Below are 22,791 nucleotides of genomic sequence, written 5' to 3' on the forward strand. Positions count from 1 at the left end.
GAATACTCATAATAAATATCAATACACATATCAAGTGTTGCCATTCTGGTTCGATTGTATGCATTATAGCAACATCCCAAGGCTATATCAAGATATATATCGTATATTGTGACATAGGTTAAAAATATCGAGATATGAATAAAATGCCATATTGCCCAGCCCTCGTGGCAGCTCTCACGTGAATGTTTAATTCTCTTGTTTTTAACTTCAATGTTTGTGTCCTATTAGTCTGTAACAGCAGGTCAGTGCAGCCAGCCAAGCAGCCCCCGCACTGGGCTCAGGACTCATTACGAGGCTCAGTCCTGCCTGCTCACTCCCACCTACCTTGGAAAAAACCTGCTGACATTATGGATGACCCGCAAGAGAGAAAATGTGTGCATCAGAGTGTATATGCATGGAGAATAAATGCATGGTAACCATAAACTAAAATAATCCATGCATGGAACAGGGAAAAGCAAGTTAATTGTGTGTCTTTACATATTTATGCGTCAACTGGTGTAATAAAAATTCATGTACCTGCTGGAAAATGTCTGCTCAGACTCATAAGAGGAGGATTCATCCCTGTCAATCAGCCCCCCAGTTGAGAGCATCAACTAGTCCAGGCATGCTTCTAACAAACACTCCTGGCTCGCCACAAAACAGGCGCTCTCACACCAACACTCGTCCACCTCCAACGCCAGGCCAAGGCTACATTTCCATGACAATTAAACACCAGAGGACAGAGGAGTCAGCCACCCTACGCAGAAAAAAAGCCCTTTAACGTGGAGATAGGAATGGAGAGGTGGAGTAACAGAGAGAAGGAGAGCGTGTGAGGCCTGGATAAGTGGTGGCTGGATTATAGCCGGTTCCATCATGGCTTTGGTCCGTTCACTGCTCCTTATAAAAACCTATTAGCATGTGAATGAACAGGCGCACAGTGGAGGGAGGTTTCTAAAGCCCAGGAGCACTGATCCACTATCAGGTGAGCTTTCTATAAACTGGGAGTGAGTGGCGGAGCATGGTGTGTGAGTGTGCTCTGGGGTTAGTGTACCAGTTTGTGGCCACTTTTATTTGGATTTTCTTGAGATTTCACCACACTCAAGGTACAAACACTCCGCTTTAAATGTTGTAATTAAGCTCATGTGGGAGTAAACAGTTTAATCAGCTTATTAAAGCTAGTGGCCTTATCTTTTTTTACGAACTATATTAGCCATTTAACAGACAAATATTTGGTTTAATGAGACCGAAGAAAGAGCAAAACGGAAAATGTCAAGGGGAAGATGACAGTTGAGTGTTTGGATGAGTTCTTCTTGTGAATCTCTGGACAGTTTGTTTAATAACATTTAGATGAAGCAAGCATCCTTTCCTGAGTGAAAATACTGCTTTTAAATACTTTTATTACTTGCGTTAAAATGAATTTTACTGGAAATTGATACAACATAAAGACTGGGGGATCATAAGGAGGCATATAACAGTAAAAATGTTTTCTTAAGCTTTTCCAACTTAAATGTATTTTATTAAAGCTCCTGTGATGATTTTTATATGCTATGAAACTGACTGAAATTAGTACTGGTGTCTATGTGACCTAGGGAAGGAAACAAAACCATTCAGGGCAAGATGTACAACTTTGATAATGTAAACATTAAAGCTGGAAACCAGTGAAGCTGGATAGGTGTCAGACAAATTGAATTGCAGCCAAATTAGCCTTTGTTTACATTTTCTAGATTAAAATACACAATAAATGCTACATTTAGCTTTTAAAACAGATTGGATGTCAAATTTGTAAAGAAAATAATTGGATTTGAATTCAAGAATTTTTGAAGCATCACACTGGAAAAAAAATGAAATCTTATCAAGTGTTTTTGTCTTATCAGGAAAAAAAACATTCTAGTTTCAAGCAAATTTTCTTGCAGATTTTTCTTGTTCCATTTTCCAGGTTTTCTTTTTACTTGTTACAAGCAAATCAGACCTAATTTTTGTCTTTAAATAACTCGAAACAAGACAATTTTTACTTAAAATAAGACAAAAAAACTTGATAAAACTTTTTTTGCAGTGCAATATGAGATAAGTAACAAAAAAAATTAATTTTAACCTGCTTCAATCCAAAAAACTAGGGATGCACTGATATGAACATTTTGGCTGATACTGATATCCAACATTAGCATTGTTGTTATGGCCCATAACTGTTATCTACCGATATCGATATTGGTTTAAAAAAAAACAAAAAACAAACTTAAGATGATATGTTGAGGTAGTTCAGAGAGAAAGAGCAGCCCAATTGTGAGAAAAGACAACCATGGAGAAGATCAAAGGAGTGCCCAGGATAAACGCAATCAAAAAAAGTATGTTTAGTCTGTATTTTGAATCAAAAACAGGAAAAGAGACTTAAAGAGAGAGTCCACTCTTCTTAGGTAGTTTTGGTGTTCACATGGTCATAGAAAACAATTTTATTTGGGTCTTGAAAAATCATTCAAGAAGTTCTGAAAAAGCCAGCAGCTAATGACTAAATATCTGCTGATACCGATATGTTAAAAAATGACCAACATTAGCCGATACTGATATTGATACCGATATATCATGCATCCCTACAAAAAACAACTCCTTGAACTCCTGTGAACAAAAAACAGATACTTTATCCATATCCATAACCATACTTTAATACTAAAGTGTGCTGTATTTGAATTTTCATGTTTCTTTTACGTTGATCATAATTTTACCCACTGAACTGCTTTAAATCTCTCTGTCAACAGTCCACAAGGAAGGACTAACCAAATACAAATGTAAATATACACAAGCTTGTCAGCCTCACTCCTCAACCAACTGTTTGTAACAAGCTCAAACCTAATGTGCATCTTTTTGGTACCCCAAAGGATTTGGCAAAATCTGATGGACTATAAGTGGAAGCAGTTTTGGATTCAGTTGCTGTGACAGAGAGTGGAGCAGAGTAACACAACAAAGAAAGAAGACGTTTGACGTATAAAGAACAAGACTGTATTTCTATGCTGACCAAAAACTGCTGCTCACTTTCACCTACAACAGCTTTACAAAGGAAAAAAGAAAGGTACAGATTGTACAGATCGACTTTGAATAAGGTAGTATCAGAAATATCTCAGTAAATTAACTAAATTGTGAAAAAACCTGGTCCACAGGGCTCTGAAATGAACATGAACAGAAAGAAGCTTTAACTTAGGGAGTCTTATATAATCATAGTAACGAGTGTGAATATTACGTAAGCGTTAATATGCGTCTTCAAATGTACAGTCTTAGATCTCCCTAATAATGTAATACACAACAGTAAGCCAGGATGCATACTAGAGATATATTTCAAGCCAAAGTAGTGCTCTAACTTCTCAGTAACTGCTAATAAAAAGTAAAAAAGACTTTTTCTCACATGCCCGAACCAAATGATCTCGTGCTCAAAGCAGACTCAACTCGGACTGTGAGTGTGAAAATGAAATGCAGCGATGTGGGTGCCAAAAAAGCAGCAACACCAAGTGTTAGCAACACAGAAATGAACACTGAAACACTAAGAGATGATAAAACCAGGGCCAGAAAAGTCCCGCTGCACTGCCTACCTCTCTCTGCAGCACAAGCTCTTTGGTGAACAGCATGGCCTCGTCACTGAACGGCTCGGCCACCTGCATGCCTCCGGGCGTATTCCTGGAACTGCGTGGACATTCAATACCTGGACCAAAGAGAATTGCAGGTGTTAAAAATTAGCACTGCAGTGAATCAAAAGAACAGCAAGATGTCCAGAGTTGTTAGAGCGTTATCAGCCTTTTATAGTTCAAAAAGATCACAGGAAGGAGTAAATCTGTTCAGCAAAAGCAGAAACACACAGGGAATTAATATAAATATCACCAGGACTCAGTTATAAATCCCTATAGACAATTTACAGGGGCTTCAGGTGCCCGGGACAACTGATACCACATCAAGCATCCTCTCATCCCTCTTAACAGGCCAAGGTCAAAAACCTTCAGCCACACTGTTTGACAGAAATATGCTGGTGGCACAGCACAGATTAACCGACAACACTATCATCAGCACTTAATGGATAATTGGTCATCAAGGGCTCGATCCTGAGCGCATAAAGTGCCTCCCTAAAACCTGCTTTGTTGGAATTTGCGTCTTTGAGGCCCCTTTTTTTGACGTTGACTCTAGCAGATTTTTAAAGGCTTTCTTGCTGAGTTCAGGTAGGAATGGATAAGCTTCAGGGCAGAGGTGGGTGCAGGAGGAGTGAGTGGGTATAAAGGAGCTGTGAGACTGCATCATTTCTGCATTTTCAGACTGTTCAAAAAAATAAACTGCAATAAAGAAAGGGATGTGCTTGAATACACTGCATGACTGAGGGAATTTCTGTGAAGGTAAATGTGTGGTGAAAGTCTTAAACTGGCTTCTCACACGTCATGGATCCTTAGTCCTCCTGAAGGACTGAGAATCAGAGTCAGGATGCCTTTATTTATATTCTAAGTGCTGCATGCTTTAGAATTTGAAGTGCAACTTTGCTAGAGCTAATAATGAAAGTACAAGACACTGTGACTGTTCCAAGTTTCAACTTAGACTCACTTCTTCTTTATGCCTTTGGGGAATCAAAACACATTCATTTCATTTGAGACAAGGGCTACCAAACATCAAATACATACAATATATGTATTGACACATGCACATACATCTGTTGTAATGAAATTCCACTCCTGCAGGGGCACTGTAGGTTTAATTATACTGTTTAACATTGTACACAGACTCTTTTTGGCTAAATAATTAGACAGAGCCTACAATATTAAAAGCTGATGTTTGGATTATGATGTGGAACAGGAAAAGAGGAAGTTGACAGAAATCATATCCTGTGTCCGCAACAATATGACAAAACTAGAGGCGACACCATGCTGAGGTTTAACAAGCCCGCAGATCATAAACAAATGAAGCTTAAGGTTAGATTGCAAGCTCTGTGCACAAACAGAGGATAACACAGTCTTTGATTATAAACCACATTGTTGAGATTGGTAGTGAAAATGTTCCACATACTGGAACTACAGTGCGTCTCACAAACACAGCAATAAATGACAGTCCAAAAGAGAACTCTTCCAGTGTTTGTTTCCTCAGATTCCTTTAACTAGTGAAGCATTCCTAAGTGAAAAATCCAAGAGTTTCATTGTTTTCTAATTGCAGAATGTTCTGCAAAAGTTTTTCTTGGCTTCTTTAAATCAATAATTAACATGTGACTGGTAAACAGTAAGAATAAATTGATAAATCAAATTAATAAACAATGCCTGTATTTGGACTCCAACAGAAAGGTAGACTGTCCAGGGTGATTTTTAATTTTTTATTCATTTTCAATTTTCTGTCATTTTTTGGGGCTTGTCATCTATCCAGGAGAAGTGACTGCCAGTCCTAGTAAATAGCCAAGAGTTGTATGATTCACGACAAGACAACCAAAGGATGAACACAACCTGCCAAAAGCGTGACTGGCATGGCTGTGAATAACCTAACCTGGCAAACTGTAGCTTCCTAGCATGGTTTAGTATCTGGAGATGAGAACACTGCAGCTTTTCTGCAGCACTTTGTGTCCCCTACAGAAACCTCTGCACACAAATGTCCCACTTCTGAGACCGAGAACAGGAGACATCAGCTTATTCACGCGGGCAGAGAACAGAAAATGACCCAGGAAAGGCAAAGTAAGGCCAGAGGACAGTCAGCACCTTCAGAGTTATGTAGAACTGTTGAGTCAACCATCTGTAAAAACATAAAGGTCTTCAGTGTACAGCAGGGAGCTTTAAAACCAATTAGATATGAAAATCTCCCTTTTGGAGCAAACTATTTGCATCTTTTCCCTCTAGCCATAATATTTTGTACAATATATAAACTGTGATAAAATGGGTTTGAAATGCCATGCAGCAATAAAGAAGATTTGTATACAGAGTAAATAGGTGAGAATGTGCAAACCTTACAGTAAGAAGCTGTTTCTATAAACAACTGCTTTACGATTGTTCTTGGATATCCAGCACACAGAGGAAATGTATTAGGACGCTGACTCTGACTCTAATTATGGTTGAATATTCTTTAAAGAAGTTTATTTGTAAAAGTGCCCGACCTACCCACTCGCCCGTACCTGGGTCCTGTTAATTTTTACCTCATTAAAGAGATATGTATCTTGTCAAATAGGCAGGCACACTGTAGCTGTAAGCCAAGAGGCTAAATGACTGAAACAGCTCCACTTATTTATACCAAAGTTTGGTTTGATAATATCAGAGACCATGTCCAGATATTACACAGTCAATGGTCATATCATATCTTACACCACAGTAATAGCCTACCATGTCATGCCACATATCAAAACACATTGTAACTTCCTATTGTGTTAAACCGCATGGAATCGATCATAAGGTTTGATATCATAACATGGCAAAACTGTTTTGTTTTGTATCCTTTCATAACGTATCATAACGTTTTTTATTGTAACATATGTTACTGTAATGTATTGTGTCGTATCATAACACAACACATCTGTCATGTAACATTGTTTCGTTCCCTATTGTAACTTATTGATAGTATTGTACCATCTCATATCATAACCTAACTTATTGTAACGAAACATAAGGTAACAAACCATGTTATATTGTATTGTATCGTAACATATGGTATTGTACTGCATAGTACATAACAAAGACTTTTATATTGTATCATACCATCCATGGGATTACCTATGGTTACCTCCGCCAAGGAGGTTACGTTTTGGGGAGTTTGTCTGTCTGTGAACATAACTCAAAAAGTAACAAACAGATCTTGATGAAATTTTCAGGAAATGTTCAAAATGGGATAAGGAGGAAGTGATTACATTTTGGAGGTGATCTGGATCTCCGTCTTGATCCAAGATTTTTTTGAAAGGATTGTTTATCATTGTGAGATAGGGCCGTTTTCACCATATGTGTATATAACTCCATGATAAATGGTCGGATTGCTTTGCAAAACAATACAAGATAAGGTCACCATAATTTCTGACAGATGTAAAAGTACGATCCAGATCCTGGCAATATTCTGGATACTAAGAAGAATATGAAATATATACTGGGTCATCATAATTTTCAACACTTTCAAGTAACAAATTATCGTACAAACCTGCAACTAACACCAAATTGTAGCAGACAGTCTGCTGAAAGGGAGTATAACATTAAAGTAGGATTGGCGTGTTGCGTGACAATCACAATAAGCTTGGCAGAGGTCTGTGCTCTCTGAGTGCTTTTCTAGTCTTTTTGTTCAAGTTTGTTTTTGGGCTTTCTATGCCTCTACAGACAGGAGGGTCTTTGATAAAGTAAAACAGTTGAGAAAACACAGTGGTGAATGACCATGGGTCAGAACAGAACTCATTAAACTCTTTGAGGACTATATCCTGTGAACAAGGGATGCCCAAACCAGAAGGACAAACTGATGACTCACAATCAGTTCAATGAATAAAACTAAAACTTTCTAAAAGAAAAAAGTAGAAAAAGAACCCCGAAGGTCAAGATCATCTAAAGTTTTAGCTGTAGTAGACCAGGACAGGTTTTCCACCTGGGAGGTTGTGACTACAACAGAGAGGCAGAATGCAAAAAAATAAAAAATAAAAAAAGGAGGAAAGAAAATATTTGCATACGAAGCAACTGCAGAGAGGGAGCTGGCTTGTTCTCTTGGTTCTGCCAGGGTTTTAATAATAGAAGTTAGGAATGTTTTTCTACCATAATCCACAGTAAAAAACTGCACAAGGATGTAATATGTCAAGTTTAATTGTGTTGCTCATACAATGTAATGTCTCAGGGGGCTTTTCTGCAACAATCCCTAAGTCAGCACATGCTGTCTTTAAAGACCTCCCAAAAAACCTTAATGCACAAAGAAAAAGTAATAGGATTATAATCCGAAAAAAGGGTTACAATAGGTTAAATATTAGTGGTATAATCCCAAAAAAGGAGCCGAATATAATGAGGGGGAGATGTGGCTTCATATCTGCAGTCAAATGCAAATGGACATGCTCTCCTCAAATGACCCGAAGCTTTCTGTAACTGCGCTGTCCTGGAACACACACACACACACACACACACACACACACACACACACACACACACACACACACACACACACACACACACACACACACACACACACACACACACACACACACACACACACACACACACAGACAGTAGTGTACTGTACTGAACTGTAGTGTCCTCCCTGCAGCACTTAAACCAAAGGAGTCAATTAGCACGGCCAATTTTAACCCTGCATCACAATACATAAGTCACGCCTGACACGGAGATAAACATCTGGGTCACACTGCAGGATATCCATCTTATCTGATCCCAGAGACGAACAAGACATACGCTGATGACTACTGACATACACACACACACACACATAAACGCACAGGGCTCTGCTGCGTCTCTCTCACTGTCATCCCACCAAACATCACATCAATCATTGTGTTTGGTGTGTACGATATTAGATTTTGAGACGTGTGGAGACAAATCTGAAAACAGAGTTAGTAGTGACAAAAGATAGCACAACTGAATGAACAGATTAAAGAACCAATTTGTGTTGTTTCCAAATTCTGCAAGCACACTCCTAACAGACAAAACGCTTTCAAGCGTTTCATTTAATAATGCCGCTTCCTTCCTGTTCCCCTCTGTGGAGCTCAGGCACAGAGAGAGGTGGGTAACATTTTAATCTGTGATTCAGGGTGAGCCATGCGCCTGATTAAATTTCTATTTTTTTTCTCATCACCTACTGTTTCTCTCCCTTTGTGCTTAAACTCCTCTTTCCACCTTGTGTTTTTTAACACTGATTTGAATATAAAGCTAAAGACGATTTTGTGATAACCTCACTCAAGGAGAAAATCAACAGAGATAATGTTGATTTAATGATTAAACCCAAAAAACAAACCTTACAATGTGACTTTGCCACCTCAGTAGCTAGAAATGACAAACAATGCAAACAAACTACACACTATGCAGTCTATGAAGGTAGCGCTAGGTGGATTTCTTTTATACAGGTAGACTTGAGGATGATGTGCAAACTCACTTTCTTGCCAAGGGTGAAAATACAATTCCCTCCAAGATGTCGAACTTTTACTTAAAAGTTCAACTTATTCTGCTAAAATTTGGTTAAAAATCAAATTTTTATCCAATAAAACAAGTACATCTCAGACATTAGAACACCTTTAAAAGTTACATATTAACATCAGATTTTAGAGAAAGGAATATACAAAGTCTGTTACAGGTTGATGAAAGGTTTCAAGCATTTTAAAATTTTAAAAATATGAAAAACTGTTATTTTAAAGAGGGGGTATGCTGCTGCTGCCACTTTAAGGCTCGTTGCTCCAAAACCCCCTTCCCTCGGATTGGCCAGCCCTCTGGAGACCTCTTGTGCTGAGCTATGGGCAGACCTAGGTGTTTGAGGCCCACCCCACCAATGTGTCACGAACCAGTTAGGAAATTGTTATGTGATGACCTCATTACAGCAAGTCTCATAAAGATCTCATGAAGATCTCGTGCTATTTTGCAGAAGGGACCATTTTGATCAGTTTACAGACAGATTTAGTGATTTCTACAACATCATCTGTAGCAGTTTGAAAATCTGCACATCCAGCATTGTCACTTTATATCCACATTTAAAATATGGGAAAGCATAATACCCCCTCTTTAAGGTTGAGTCAAATAGTATTCACACTGTAAGTACAGCAATTCTCTTACAACAAGTTCAGAACATTCAACCACAATTAAGAAGAAGGTCAATGTTGAAAAGGCTGGCTGTTACAGAATTGTACCAATAAGTATTAATGGAAAGTTGACTTCTACAGATAATTATCAGGTTAATGTGCGCAAGCTACAGATATGACCCTGAAAGGATTGCCAAGAAAAGTGAATAGAGAGCTCCACCAGGAGTGGACTGAAGCCCGTGTCAGTAAATCAAGAGCCAGTCTTCAGGAAAGAAACCACAACTGTCATATTTCTGATGTCAAGCCACTCTCTTTTTTTATGGTGGACAATATCGAGGCTTTTATGCTTTTTGGAGAGAGGATAAAGCAGAAGACTAGGAAGAGAGAGGTGACAGTGACAGGCTGAAATCAAACCTGGGCCACCTGCTTTGAGAAATTCAGCCTCAATACACGTTGTAAAAAAGGAGCTTTTAAGTGTGAATTCTCAGGCATTTAGAGCCTCAAGTGGACACTTAAGGAACTTCAGGCTTTATAATCATTCGCATTAGCTTCAGTTTTAAACACTCGAAGTTGCTGCTTGATTAAAACTCATTTCTACTTTGAAGACGCCAACTTTTGTGTAAATAATTCTCTTCATTACACAGTTAAAAGTCTAAATTGAGTTTGGATTTCTATAGGCTTTAATTGTCAATAATCTAACTTTTATGCCAATCAACTGGAGCAGGAGTAATGTAATCACTGCCGGCCTTTAGGATGCACTTACAGAAACAATACAAGTAATTGGCATGCAAATACAAAATGGATCATTTCAGCACAGAATAATCTCCATTTTAGTTTTAATTCTTCTCAGGAACCAAAACTAATTGGATGGATTCATATGCATATATTTCGGGCGAGCCTGATTCCGTCCCAATATATATTTTTTATGCTTTGTAATAGAATGGGTTTTATAGTCGCCCCGACATACAGCAGAAACAGGATTGAGTCGACCTTTCTTCCTCCGCTAACCAAGCCGAGATAATGAGCTTCATTTTGTAGAAGTGGCTCTGGAGGGAGGAATGCAGCGACGTGCGGCTGCTGTGCATTAATGCCATCGCTGCAATTTATACAAACATACATCATGTCGCAGAATCCTATACTAATAATATGCATATTGATTAGCCTCTGACTCTTTGCTCATAAACTGCCAGACACTGTGCTCTTACTCTAGTGTGTCTGCAGGTGTACACGGGTACTAGCAGGATACAGTCAGCTCAGTATGAACGCCATTAGCGTCCATCTTTTTAATGCTGTTACTTGACTAATTTTTGAGTTCTGACAAGCTGTTGACAGGTCATAATTAGCACTGCAGCAGGCAAACAAACACAGACCTAAGAGTTGGCGTGGTGTAAAAGTTTGACTGGTAAGAACACTTCGGCTTTTGTTGCCAAGAAATTAATCTCCCCTCTTCTCCTGTTTCATTACCATGAGGTCAGCTCAGGGAAGTGCAGCAGTGACAGATGCAGGTGGGCGAGACACAAAGATGAGACAAGGTGATAGAGGAGCTTGAGGACGAAATGATGAAGGGAAGATCAGGGTATTATACAACTATCCCTCAGTGTTATACCTCCTCAACCCCGAAAAAAACAGAATCAGTCGAATTTGGCTCTTTGAATTAGAGTCCTGTAGTATGTCCTCTATTTTATAACATCAATGCCACATCAGGCTTTTTTCAACCTCCAAAGATCTTATCTTTCATGTTTTAGAGCTACATCAATCCCAGTATTTTTTCAATCTATCCAGAAGCAGCAGGTGGTTGTTTCATAAGTCCTGCTTTGGTGAAGGTTGCTGCCTCTTAAAATGAAGTCTAGTCTTACAATTGCCAGATGTTGCCAAGTGCTTGAGTCTGCACGCCTTCACAAAAGCTCCTTTTTATATTGAAATTCTTCAACTTCAACTAGCAATGCAAGAGTCTAACACTGGCGTCAAAGGTGATTCCACATGATGATTCTTCGTCGTTCACATTCTGCTTTGAGGAATTGCATCCAAAGAGTTCAGTTCGAACAACAGACCCAACAATATATGGACCTGGTCTCCGTGACATCACCCATCTTTTTCTGATACAAAGTTTTGAGTGAAATCATCGGTGAGAGTCAGATTTATTTTGTGTTATTGATGATGTGCATTTTATACTTTGTTTTTTTAAACGGAACATTACTGACGAATATCAAGGTAATGAAAACACAGTAAAACCGGAAGTGCCTAACCAACATAACTCTGAAGACAACGCTCTCATTTTATTTTGTATTTTTTTTACTTTATATCCTGATGTCACTTTCTTCTCCTAAGGGTGAAGGTGATCTCAGAGTGGAGTCTGCTGAGAGCAGAGGTCTCTAGCTGGACTGTCTTGGGGCTAAAGTTAGCATTATCACAGAAACAAGCTCAAATCGTTAACAGCCCCTTAGAGACCAACCAAGAGATACAGAGCAGCTGTGATTTGAAACTTTTATCAGTCAGTTTAGTGAACCATTGGTAAATCAACTCTTGCCTTAACCCTGTCGCCTGAAATACACCAGACACGTCTGCGGTACGACCCCGTTGACTGCATTTGTCAACTCACACTAGCTGCGTGCTCACTCTGACAAGCAGCATAACTGAGACAGCTGAAATCACGAGACCAAGAAGTTCCCATGCTTCCTTCTCCATTGATAAGTCTCTCTTCATTCATGCTGGGCTGTAAAACCTCAAACTTGTTGACTCCTGGTCCGTCTCCGCTCATTGTGCGTGTTTATCATTGTAGTCAAGCTAAATATGGACTGAATTTGACATGGGTTTGTTTTATTTTGAAAGTCACTGGGTGTTTTTACGTAGTTTCCGGTCACAACTTCCTGTCCATTTGCTGTGATGAAATAGAGACGCGCTGCAGATGCATCTGGTGTATTTTAGCCGTGTGAATAATCACAGATAGAATCTAAACTATAATTCAAGCTAGCAACTGCTCAGCCTGCAGCTTCTCGCAGCTTATAGGGAAAAGAATGCTTTGGCACTGCTAACTAAGAGTTTTGCTAACAGAAAAACATATATTGATTCTCATAAGGCGAAATATTCTTCTCTTTAGGGATAGTTCTGTCCTACGTTGCACCATGGTTCCGTTAGGACAGCCCAACTATTATATTACTGTTATTGAATTTGACTTAACAAAAACCCATGAACACATAAGGAGCAGTGCAATATCAAGGAAATGGTTACCGATATTAAAAGTCAGCCTGTGGCATGGTCTGTTGTCTGTGAAAAGCTGGTTGCATGATGTAACCCAAATAATGAGGTACAGGCCACTGAAGCAAAGCATTTGATTTTAGTTTCTTTAGACAGGAGCTGTGATAAGCTCCACGTGTTTATTTCTCAGCAGAGATAGTTGTACGTTAAAGAACTGGGAACTATTATTTCTCTCGTACCAGTTACAATGGATTTGTTAAAAGCTGATGTTTAGTTTTAAGATCTTCTGTAGTAAAATGAAGTGCTTTTAACAAAAGGTGTCATTTCCATCTCCATTTATGACACCAGGCCTTGAAATGCATCTCTTTCAGCCACCTACTCTCACCTGGGATTCTCATAAATGTGTGAATCTATATGAGCTGCAGTCGCAGACAAGGACACAAATGTGTAGAGGTTGTAGCAGAGCACATAACATTTTATTTGCAGCTTTTTCCTGTCAGACTTGCTCTCCAATATGCCAAACTTTTTCTGGCTCACAGACTTTTTTTTTTTTTTTATAGAGAACAAGTCTACAAATTTTCTGCACCACTTCACCATCTTTCTGGCTCACAGGTGTCCCTACACACACAGACACACACACAGATATCAAAAATCAGACAAATGGCGCTAAGCCACACACTGGGATGGCTAATGCTTCTTGCTGACGCAGTAAATCTTTGTGTCCCAGTGATGGGTGTTTCATCTTTTTGACAGACTGCTGCTCACCATACCTCTCCGAATAACTTTGAAAGTGCACTTCACCCGCTGTGGCCTCCATCTGAAACTCTGAAAGCTATTGAAGCCAGTAAACTTTTACAGCCTTCTTCACTGCTTGGTCTCCCTTAGCTTCAGCAGGCCTTTATATCCACATACCCCACATCAATTGTACTTTTGTCTTCTCTGTACCACATGCCGCTTTCTCTTTACCCTCCCTGTCCTTTCTGCCTCCTCAGCTCTCGCTTCACCTCCTCTCCTCCCGTCTTTCATCCTCCTTTCACCCCCCTCCCCTGCACTCTTAAATCCCTTTCCTGTGTAAGAAGCCCTCCTTTTTTCCCCTTTCAGAAACAGGATGACTCCTTTACCCTTTATCAAACTTGCATACGGATGTGACACCGTGCAGGCCAGAGAGTGAAAGGAGAAGAAAGGAGAGGTGATGTGGGAGGAGAGGATATGGAACTTTACTTCAACTCCACCTGAAGCACACCTCCGGCCGTCTTTGAAGCATGGACTTTACTAGTTGTTTCCTCACATATTTTTTTTTTCTACCACCACTGTCTTGACTCATAAAGAAAACTTTGGAAAAGGAAGGAGACTATGCCAGGAAGATCCGCCGGTTTATGGATGCCTCACCAGAGAAACAAGCTCTTACTATGAGAGGGGCTTAAAATTAAAATCACGATGAGAACATAGCAAGGACCGCTGCTGGCTAGGGAAGCTAGTGGCTCATATTTTGATACGCCTCTACTGTGTTTTTGGTATTATAATTCCTTCTTAGTGCGTTACATCACCGACTGCCTTGGGATCTCTTCATTTGCAGCTTTACTGTAAACAGTTTGCTCATCAATGGCCTCCCACGGTATTGTTACAGAATAAAAATTTGCACTGATGAATACAGTATGAAGACAGCACAGCTAATGAAGCAGATGACTAATGAAAGAAGCGTTTTAAAAGCAGCAGCAGCCATTGAATATATTCTCTGTTTATCTACATACAGTCAATATTTACCCACGTCAACTTACAACAGATGAGTGTGTAGAAGCTCAGCCTATAGAGGACATCTACTTCAACATCAATCCATCAATTATGACACCTAACCTTTTAATAACATGACCAAACCTCATGACGTCAATGCATTATTATGACTAATGCGGTGATTTATCATGTACATGTGGGCAGGAAACAACACTCAAAGATTTAATTCAACTGTACAAGGAGTGTTACATAAGCAGTTGTTGTGATTCAGGACAACTTTTAGAGTAATACAGCTTTTATACTATAATGAAGAATACATGATATGAAATAGAAGGCAAACACACTTTTCAGTATTCATTCAGTCAGCTCAAAAAATACAATAACTTCTGCAACTAACTGTTAGGAGACTAGTGCTAAGCTCAAAACATCTTCTTCTACACACTCTGTAGCTCAACATGACAATGGATAATTTAATTTAAGATAGTAGAGTTAGCATTAAAGCTTCTTTATATTAAGTCCCTACTATTCAGTCCATTTAGCACACTGTAGTTAAGCTGCTGCAGTGTCTTCCTGCTTCCCAGTGCTGCTGTAATGAAAAACTGTGACACCACTGCAGTTCAAAATGCATGTTTCTCTTCTATATGGCTTAGGTAGGGATGGGAATCGAAAATCAATTCCTATTGGGAATCGATAATAAATGGTTAAATCCATCAATATGATTAGCCTTTGTGCTTAATGATTCTCTTATCAATTCTTTTCACTATGCAGAGCTGCAGGACCTTACGTCCACTAGTCTGCCGCGGCTATCTTAGCTTAGCAGATGATAATACTTAACCAATAAAACTCTGATTCCGGATTTTTAATTTGAAGTTTTACAGAAGAGTACTCAAAAAGAAATGTACATTACTCTCTCACAGGAGGTTCCTATTCACTACAGTCAACATGTTATAAATCTCCAGTAAACAAAATGGCGCCAGCTTTATGCTGGCATGTAGGGAAAACTGCACTGATATGCTAGCTGTAAGCATACATCGGTATAACTCCAGCTTCAGAATAGAATTTCAACTTTCAGCACAGACATATCACAGTTACTCTTTGTAAGAAATACTGAAAATCACAAATGTCAAAATGCTTACAGGAAAATTAAAGAAAAGTTAGGTGCAGGCTCATGGCTGGCTTCATAACTACGGCAAGGTTCCAAACAACTTACAATAATGCTTTAATCACTTTGAGATACTAGATGGCCTATTTCAGTCAATAATAATTACAAAACACTACAATGACATCACGTGACAAACTATTTTTTAATTATTTCTGTATATTTACACCCAGAGATATCCAGATCCAGTGACCAATTACATATTATTCACTTACAAACTCAATTTACTGTTGACATAGAAAACCTGTAAAGCTACTTTTTTACAGAAAAAAATTCACAAGAGGAATTGATAAGGGAATCGATAAAGAATTGGTTCGATAAGCAGAATTGATAAGAGAATTGGTATTGATAAAATCTTATCAATTCCCATCCCTAGGCTTAGGTGATAAATCACAAATGTAAAATGCTTGTTGTATCAAAGGAAACTGCGGTAATGCTTAATAAAAGCAATGGAAGGGGACAACCGCAGCATAAAAGCCTTAAAATGTACTGCTTTATATTGTTTATAAAGAAATAAAAATGGTTTAGAAATACAAAATAATGGAATGTTGCCCATGTTGTTAAGATTCAAAATACAGTAGATACAGACCTGACAGACCCAGGTCTGCACTCTCTGAGTGCTTTTCTAGTTTATTTTAATATGTTCACAACTCTACCCCAACATAGGGTGGGACAATTCCAACTTAACATAGGACCAATTGAACTCAACAGTAAACATGCATAATTTAGATCTGCTCTCATAACATCTCATTATCAGTCACTGGACGTGATCGCTTCAACAAAAGGGCCTGAATGCTTTGTAGTGTTTCAAAGTCAGATAAGCACAAGAGGCTTCCAGCAGCTTATTCATCATGTATGTGTCATTTCATACACAGCCCATATTGCAGATGGGTGAATAAAACATGCTGAGATAACTTTTACAAGGAAAGGAAACAGGGAGATATGACACACCTGGAGATTAGAGGTAAAGAGATAATACAGGTATGTTTGTGCCTGAGGGCTTGATTTCATGTTCAGCTATAAGTTTAACACCAGTTATCAGATAGAGGGGAGCTTGTATAGGACACAGTGAGGACGTGACCTTATAATATTCCTGTGTCAAAAGAGAATAAACAAGAGGAGAAACAGTAGTGACAAGAAGCACATTAGACTACACAGGGGAGCGCTTACTCTAATTAGAATAGAATTAGGAAAAAGAAACAAAATAGGGAAAAGGATCATTTGTATCAATCAGAGCTAATCCAGGCTAATGTGTGTATTAAAGGCAATATTTGTTGTCTCATTTCCAGCAGATGAATCTTTTCCGAGTATCACCTTCATCAAATACGCTCAGAGGCTATCAGCCCTAATGTGCTGCTAATAACCTTTGATTCAATCAAATTCCTCAAAAAGTCGACAGACTTCGTAAACACTATTTTGCACACGCAGCCTGACGTGTTCTTTAGAGTAAAGGGTTTCCACTTGTTAACACTGAGCACTCTAATTAAGGAAGAATTGTCCAGAGTCATGAAGAAGAGGGAGAAGTGTCCCATGCGTTCCTATATGTGGATGGTTTATTGGCAGAGATGATTTCAATACATCTTGGAAGAAGGCAGTGAAGAAAAAATGCAATTATGGAAACCATCAGCAGGCAGCAAAGACAATCAGAGGCAAATTGCAAAATTAATGAATGCATCGGCGGTTTAGCCACGCATAATTAAGCTGAACCTGAGTGTCTGTCAGAACTACATGATGTTTGTCCAAATGGAAGTGGAGAGGAAATGTATGGCTCACTGAAATGGAGACGGATTGAAACAGATCTTTTATTGCTAACTATAACAGAGTATCATCCGTAGTGGAGAAAGGGATAAGCATTCTCACCATTCCTGTGATCTGGGAGGGTGTGCAAATCATTGTTGGCTGCCAAAGATACAGTCTCAGTGTTTTTATTACTAGTGCAAACTGTCAAAGGCAGGCGAGCAGCTGAAATAAATGACCAGACCTGCCATCAAACAGTCCGTATTTCATCCCATCTGCATCTTGCCCTAAACTCCTGTTATCTTCTCAAGCTGAAAATGGGTGGGAAATCTTAAAGAATGATGAACCTATCTTCTAAATCATGGATTAACAAGAATGTGTAAAACCTTCAGAGATGAGAAGTAGAGGCCGGCCAAAATGCTAAAATTGTTTTTCAAAATAGTCTCCAATTCATTTTCTACAAGTTACAAATCATTTCATAACCTCAATATTGCCAACCCTGCTCATCCGCTTGAGTTTTCAGCCTCCTGTTACCTTCCATCAGCAGTGAACGTTTCTCAAAGTTGACTACCACTGTGCCAGAAGAGAAAATGCCAAGAGAGCAGGGCACAACTGTTTCAAACTTGGCGAAAAGCCAGAAGGGGAAGGTGAGGGTCAAAGGGGACACATGCTTCACGCCAACCCAACCATTCTGAATGAGGGCGGGCTGTAGTTGGTGCAACATCCCCTGCCCTGACCCTCTGCTCTGTCAGGGATGACTGCAGAGAGGTGTGCAGAGGGCTTTAACGCTGAGCTCTGTGCTGGCAGGAAAAATCAGTATCTGTAAAATCTTAACCACAGGTTTTTATTTTGTTTTCATTTTTTCTTGTTCTTTTTTTTTCCAGCCAGCACTTTCCGCCTACAGCAACTAATGCATACAAAGATAAGTATATAAGTAAGTTAAAGGACCAGGTAATTTAATCTTTGGACAAAGGGGGAGAAAGCTTCACCCACCGGCAAGGAGGAATGTGATGAGGCAGGTTTCTTTGGGCATGTACAGCTTGAGGCGAGAGCCGCTGAAGACGTATTCTACCACAGCTTCTGAGCGGCCAGCCCTCTGCAGGAAGGGCAGGAACTGCTTGGCTTTCTGTGTCTCCTAAAACAGAAAGAGAGGAAAGACAGTCAGATTAATACAAAGACTCAAAGATGGACAACACGGCAACTCTCAAAAAGTGAAGCCAAAACAACAGCACTCCTCTCATTGAAAGGCAGCAGTCATAAATAGAGACAGGCATTTGAAGGTATTCGATTGTCTTGCTCAGCGAGGTGAGTTCACCACAAAATCTGCTACCCCTGGTGGCTGGCTGGAGTACAGGTCAAAAAATCCAGCTCCCTAGTCATTCCAGATGAGCTGTGGTCAGACTTTGAAAAATGAATATACCTCATAGAAATGTTTCTCATTTCCGATTTTTGTGGTGATTTGAATATATTATTTGGCTGCCTTGTATTCAAGTCCTCCTTTTTCTAAAAAGTTCTTTTTTCTCAGTTATAAGAGGTTAAAAAACAAGGCTTTACGTTAAGTTTAACAATGTTTGACAGGTTGACCTGTTTATTTTTTCCAGAGTCAAGAAGTGATTAGACTCTCAAAAGAAAAATATATATATATTTTTGTCACCCGGCTCCACTCAGATTCTCTCCAAGTCTCTCATAGCCTCTACTGCACAGACTCTGGCTGCACAACTGCTGCCAATGGGTGCCCCTGTGACAGGGGCTTCAAACCGTACAATGGTGAATGGCAGAGCCACGCTGTCCACTCTAAATACAGTCTATGTAAGTAACCAATTAAAACATAGTACATACATTGGGGTTTTTTTTGTTGTTGTTGTGTATAGAAGTCAGTGCCCTTTAAGGTGTTTCAGCTTCACTTTTAAGCAGGGGAAGTAAGTGGAGACTCATCCTCCATCTGTACAGTCAATAATGCAAGGCTTTGTTGAAAATTAGATTGGTTAGAGTATCCTAAAAACAATCATTCAAATAAAAACTGACCAACATAGAAGAGACAAATCTGCTAAGTTTATCAAAATTCTGGGCTTCCTCCAGACATCTTTAAATCTTGCTCCAGCCATAATGAAGTCCACTCTGCTCCGTGACACGCCTGAAACCTCATACAATCAAAAATAATTCTCTTTCCCTCCTTCCTCCTTCCCTGTCTGCAAGGGTGACTCACTGGCTTATTGTTGTGCCGGGGCCAAAATTACAAGCAGAGCTAAATCATGTGTATTCAAGCAGGGCTGGTGATGCAGCAGCAGTTGGAGGGAGGAGGGGTTCAGAAAAGATAAAAGATTGTTTAATATGTGCCTACTGCAGGCAGGAGGACGTGGGCAGCCAGTCCAGCCAGTCGTGGATCAGTAAAGGGTGTGTGTGCGTGTGTGTTTGTGTGGCCCCTGGAGTTGGAGCAAAGGCTGGAAGGGAAGGACAGAGTTCAAACAAGGAAAGTCAGAACTAACAAAGGCTTTCACTTTTACTACTGTAAGTGGATGTGAGAGCTACAGAAAACAAACTCTGAGAGGACTTCTGCTGGATGGGATGTTTTCTCCCTCCGTTTGCCGGATTTGTACACAACATTGAGGGAATTTGGAGGGAAAAGAATGCACCAGAAACAACATGCAAAACACGTCACCGGTGGGACTCAGTAATATGATGTTGTAAGCAAAAAGGGTACGTGCTTAAGCCATAAGATGCAACCACCTGAACTCCACCCACTGCGGTCCAAAATAGCCCCTTGAGTGGGAGACAACAGAGCCAAACATTCTGTCGCTCACACAAACACATTCAGAGCACCTGCAGTGAGTGGGCTGAGCAGTCTAACTCGATGCAGGAAAAAAAAGAGACATGAGAGAGGAGAGGACCTCATTATGCAACCTTTAGAGGTACGAGGTGAGTCAAGTGCTTTATCCACTCTGCTCCCACCCCCTCTGCTCAGCTCCTACACTATGTTTATAAACCTATCTGTGCTCTATTTGTGACTACAACCTACTCAATGCACATAATCCCTTTCAGTAAACCTTTACCACCGAGCTTCATGACGTAAAGAAGTGTGTATCTTCTATAGGTATGTAGGTTGAGGGGAGGAAGGGGTGCGGGTGTGCACGTGTGCAGCTGCATGTGGGCGTGAACCACAGAGGAGAAGAGAAAAGGAGGGGAAGGATGGAGAAGCATGGGGAAGGATGGGGAGGGGGGTGTTGCTATTTTGGTCTTAAGAATGCTCATTACATTAGCCTAGCCAAACAACTGGTGCGTGCGCGTGCATACACGCCCACCGGCACTGACTGGCAATGGTCCTGAACTGTGCTGCGCATCCTCTGTGTGTGTGTGTGTGTGTGTGTGTGAATGTGTGTGTATGTGTGCATGTGTCTTATTGGAAACTAGCAGAATTGCTGATGGAAGGGAAGGAGTTTGCAGCTGCACATTAAAGCACCAACCCAAACCGCTAATAAGGGAGAGTTAAGAGGGGCTCGTGTCACGCTCAAATGCATGACACAGCACATTGTTACGAAATGTTAAGACCATCAGATTCTTCGCTGGGTCACTGGGACAGTTTTTAATTTGCACGACGTGTGAAATCTCCAGCTGGATGTGGGGTGTGGCACATATTGCTCTTCTTCGTCGTTATTAAAGTAAATTAATTACCCGACTCCCAAGTCATCGCTGCACAGAAATCTTGTCAATTTAGCCGTTTAAGTTCTGGGGGTGTCTTGGTATTAGATGCACTTAAAGCCCTGATGAAATAGCACAGGGCTGCTCAGTCAGCACAACAATTCCCTGTCATAATTATTTTTACAGGGCCCAATAATTTAGCTGTCGTGCTGACACAATAAGACACTGGGAGGTTATGATGATGATAATGTGGAGCAGCACAACATCAGAGATGTTACGCAGAGCAATGTCTGACTTATTAGGCACACTCTACAAGCCTGTTGGTGTTAAACAGCTTTAATGGCTTGGCTGGGTGCCTCTGTTCAAATGCAGGGTGACAGTGACTTTCGGGGGCATGTGCATGGTGACTGAAACTGGTGAATTTAATTTGAAAAAAGGGATAACACAGAGAAAGGGCCTGATTAATTTCACCAAATGTCCCTCAAGAGCCGACGAGTGCAAGCACTACGAGAGAGCTCGAGTGAGAGGCACAATGAGGTGCTAATGTGTCTGGAGTTTGGTTTTGAGAACATCTATCAGAATGTAGAAGAGATGGCTAATCGTCACAGAAAAGGCCCTTGAATTTGTCTGAATAAGAGGATGCTACAGCCACCATGCAAGTCGTTTATGAGACAGCAAGGTCAAATTCAGGCTGTCGAGTGAGCTGCAGTCAGGTGGAAAAGGCTGCTTGAAAAACTAGGGGGGTAAACAAATGGCAGCAGAAGATCTCCCCAAGCAAACAGAGGCAGTTAGCAAAGACAAAGGTCACAATAAAATGAAAATTGGCCATTCAAAAGTGCCAAACGGGAGGAAATAGAACATTTTATGAGGAAATACATAAAGTAAGAACATCTTTTTGCTACAGAATGTTAGATTTTACATCACCCTGGAACAAAAGGGTGACTTATCCACCACCTGACTGACTGACCTCAATTTCCCTCCTGGGTGCTGTGAGAATAACACAAAGATAAAAATAGGCCACCAGCAAGAACAGCACCTAGCAAGCGACAATGACCATCACCAGCGCCTGAGTTTAATCTCTGGATCTCTGCTATCAGCGCACATTTTAGCTCATCGCACTTCTCACTCCTTCCCTCTCCACAAGAGCTCGTCTAACTCGACCAGTCAGTTTGACAATGTTAGACAACACTGCAGTGTGTGGGGAGTTATTAAAGACTGCACTCTAGTATACAAATGGGAGCCTGGATTGACGAGAAGAGAGAAAGCACATTAATGAGATCAAATTTCAAAAAAGCATGCTCCCACGGTAAAAAAACACACTCTTTACAAAGAATGTGTAAGAATCGGCCATTACTCGTTACTGAGAGATTTTATGGCTTCCCCATGTTAATGTTCATTTGGTGAGCACTCCCAATCAGGCTTCATTAGCCAAATGATGCCTCTATCAAGCCCCTGGGCACACGTAAACAAGCTAGGACCGAGCACCACTGATGGGTTTATTAATGGTGCTGATTATTTTTAGAGGCAGCTTTAGTTTCTTAAAGATGAAGAAATCGGCTGTGGGGGCAAGAGATAGGGGAAATAATGTTTGTGTAATGGAACAAAGTAGGAGCATCTGGGCTCTAGTGGCAGGTTTGAATGTGTTAAATGAGTCCAGGATGAAAAG

The 22,791-nt window shown here is 40.1% G+C and overlaps 1 protein-coding gene across 1 annotated transcript in view; it reads right to left on the minus strand.

Moving 5' to 3' along the window:
* The window catches only part of snd1 (staphylococcal nuclease and tudor domain containing 1), a 229,525-nt gene that overhangs the window by 142,571 nt on the left and 64,163 nt on the right, over positions 1 to 22,791 (minus strand). The window contains exons 15-16 of the mRNA XM_074698290.1: positions 18,483 to 18,624; positions 3,555 to 3,664 (exon numbers count right to left, since the gene is read on the minus strand). Of these exons, the coding sequence (XP_074554391.1) occupies positions 3,555 to 3,664; positions 18,483 to 18,624 (252 nt within the window). The remainder of the gene's footprint in view (positions 1 to 3,554; positions 3,665 to 18,482; positions 18,625 to 22,791) is intronic.

This window comes from Halichoeres trimaculatus, unplaced genomic scaffold (genome assembly GCF_033239565.1).
Source record: "Halichoeres trimaculatus isolate MK-OKI-2021-1 unplaced genomic scaffold, fHalTri1.1 fHalTri1_scaffold_21, whole genome shotgun sequence".
In the NCBI taxonomy this organism is placed as follows: Eukaryota; Metazoa; Chordata; class Actinopteri; order Labriformes; family Labridae; genus Halichoeres; species Halichoeres trimaculatus.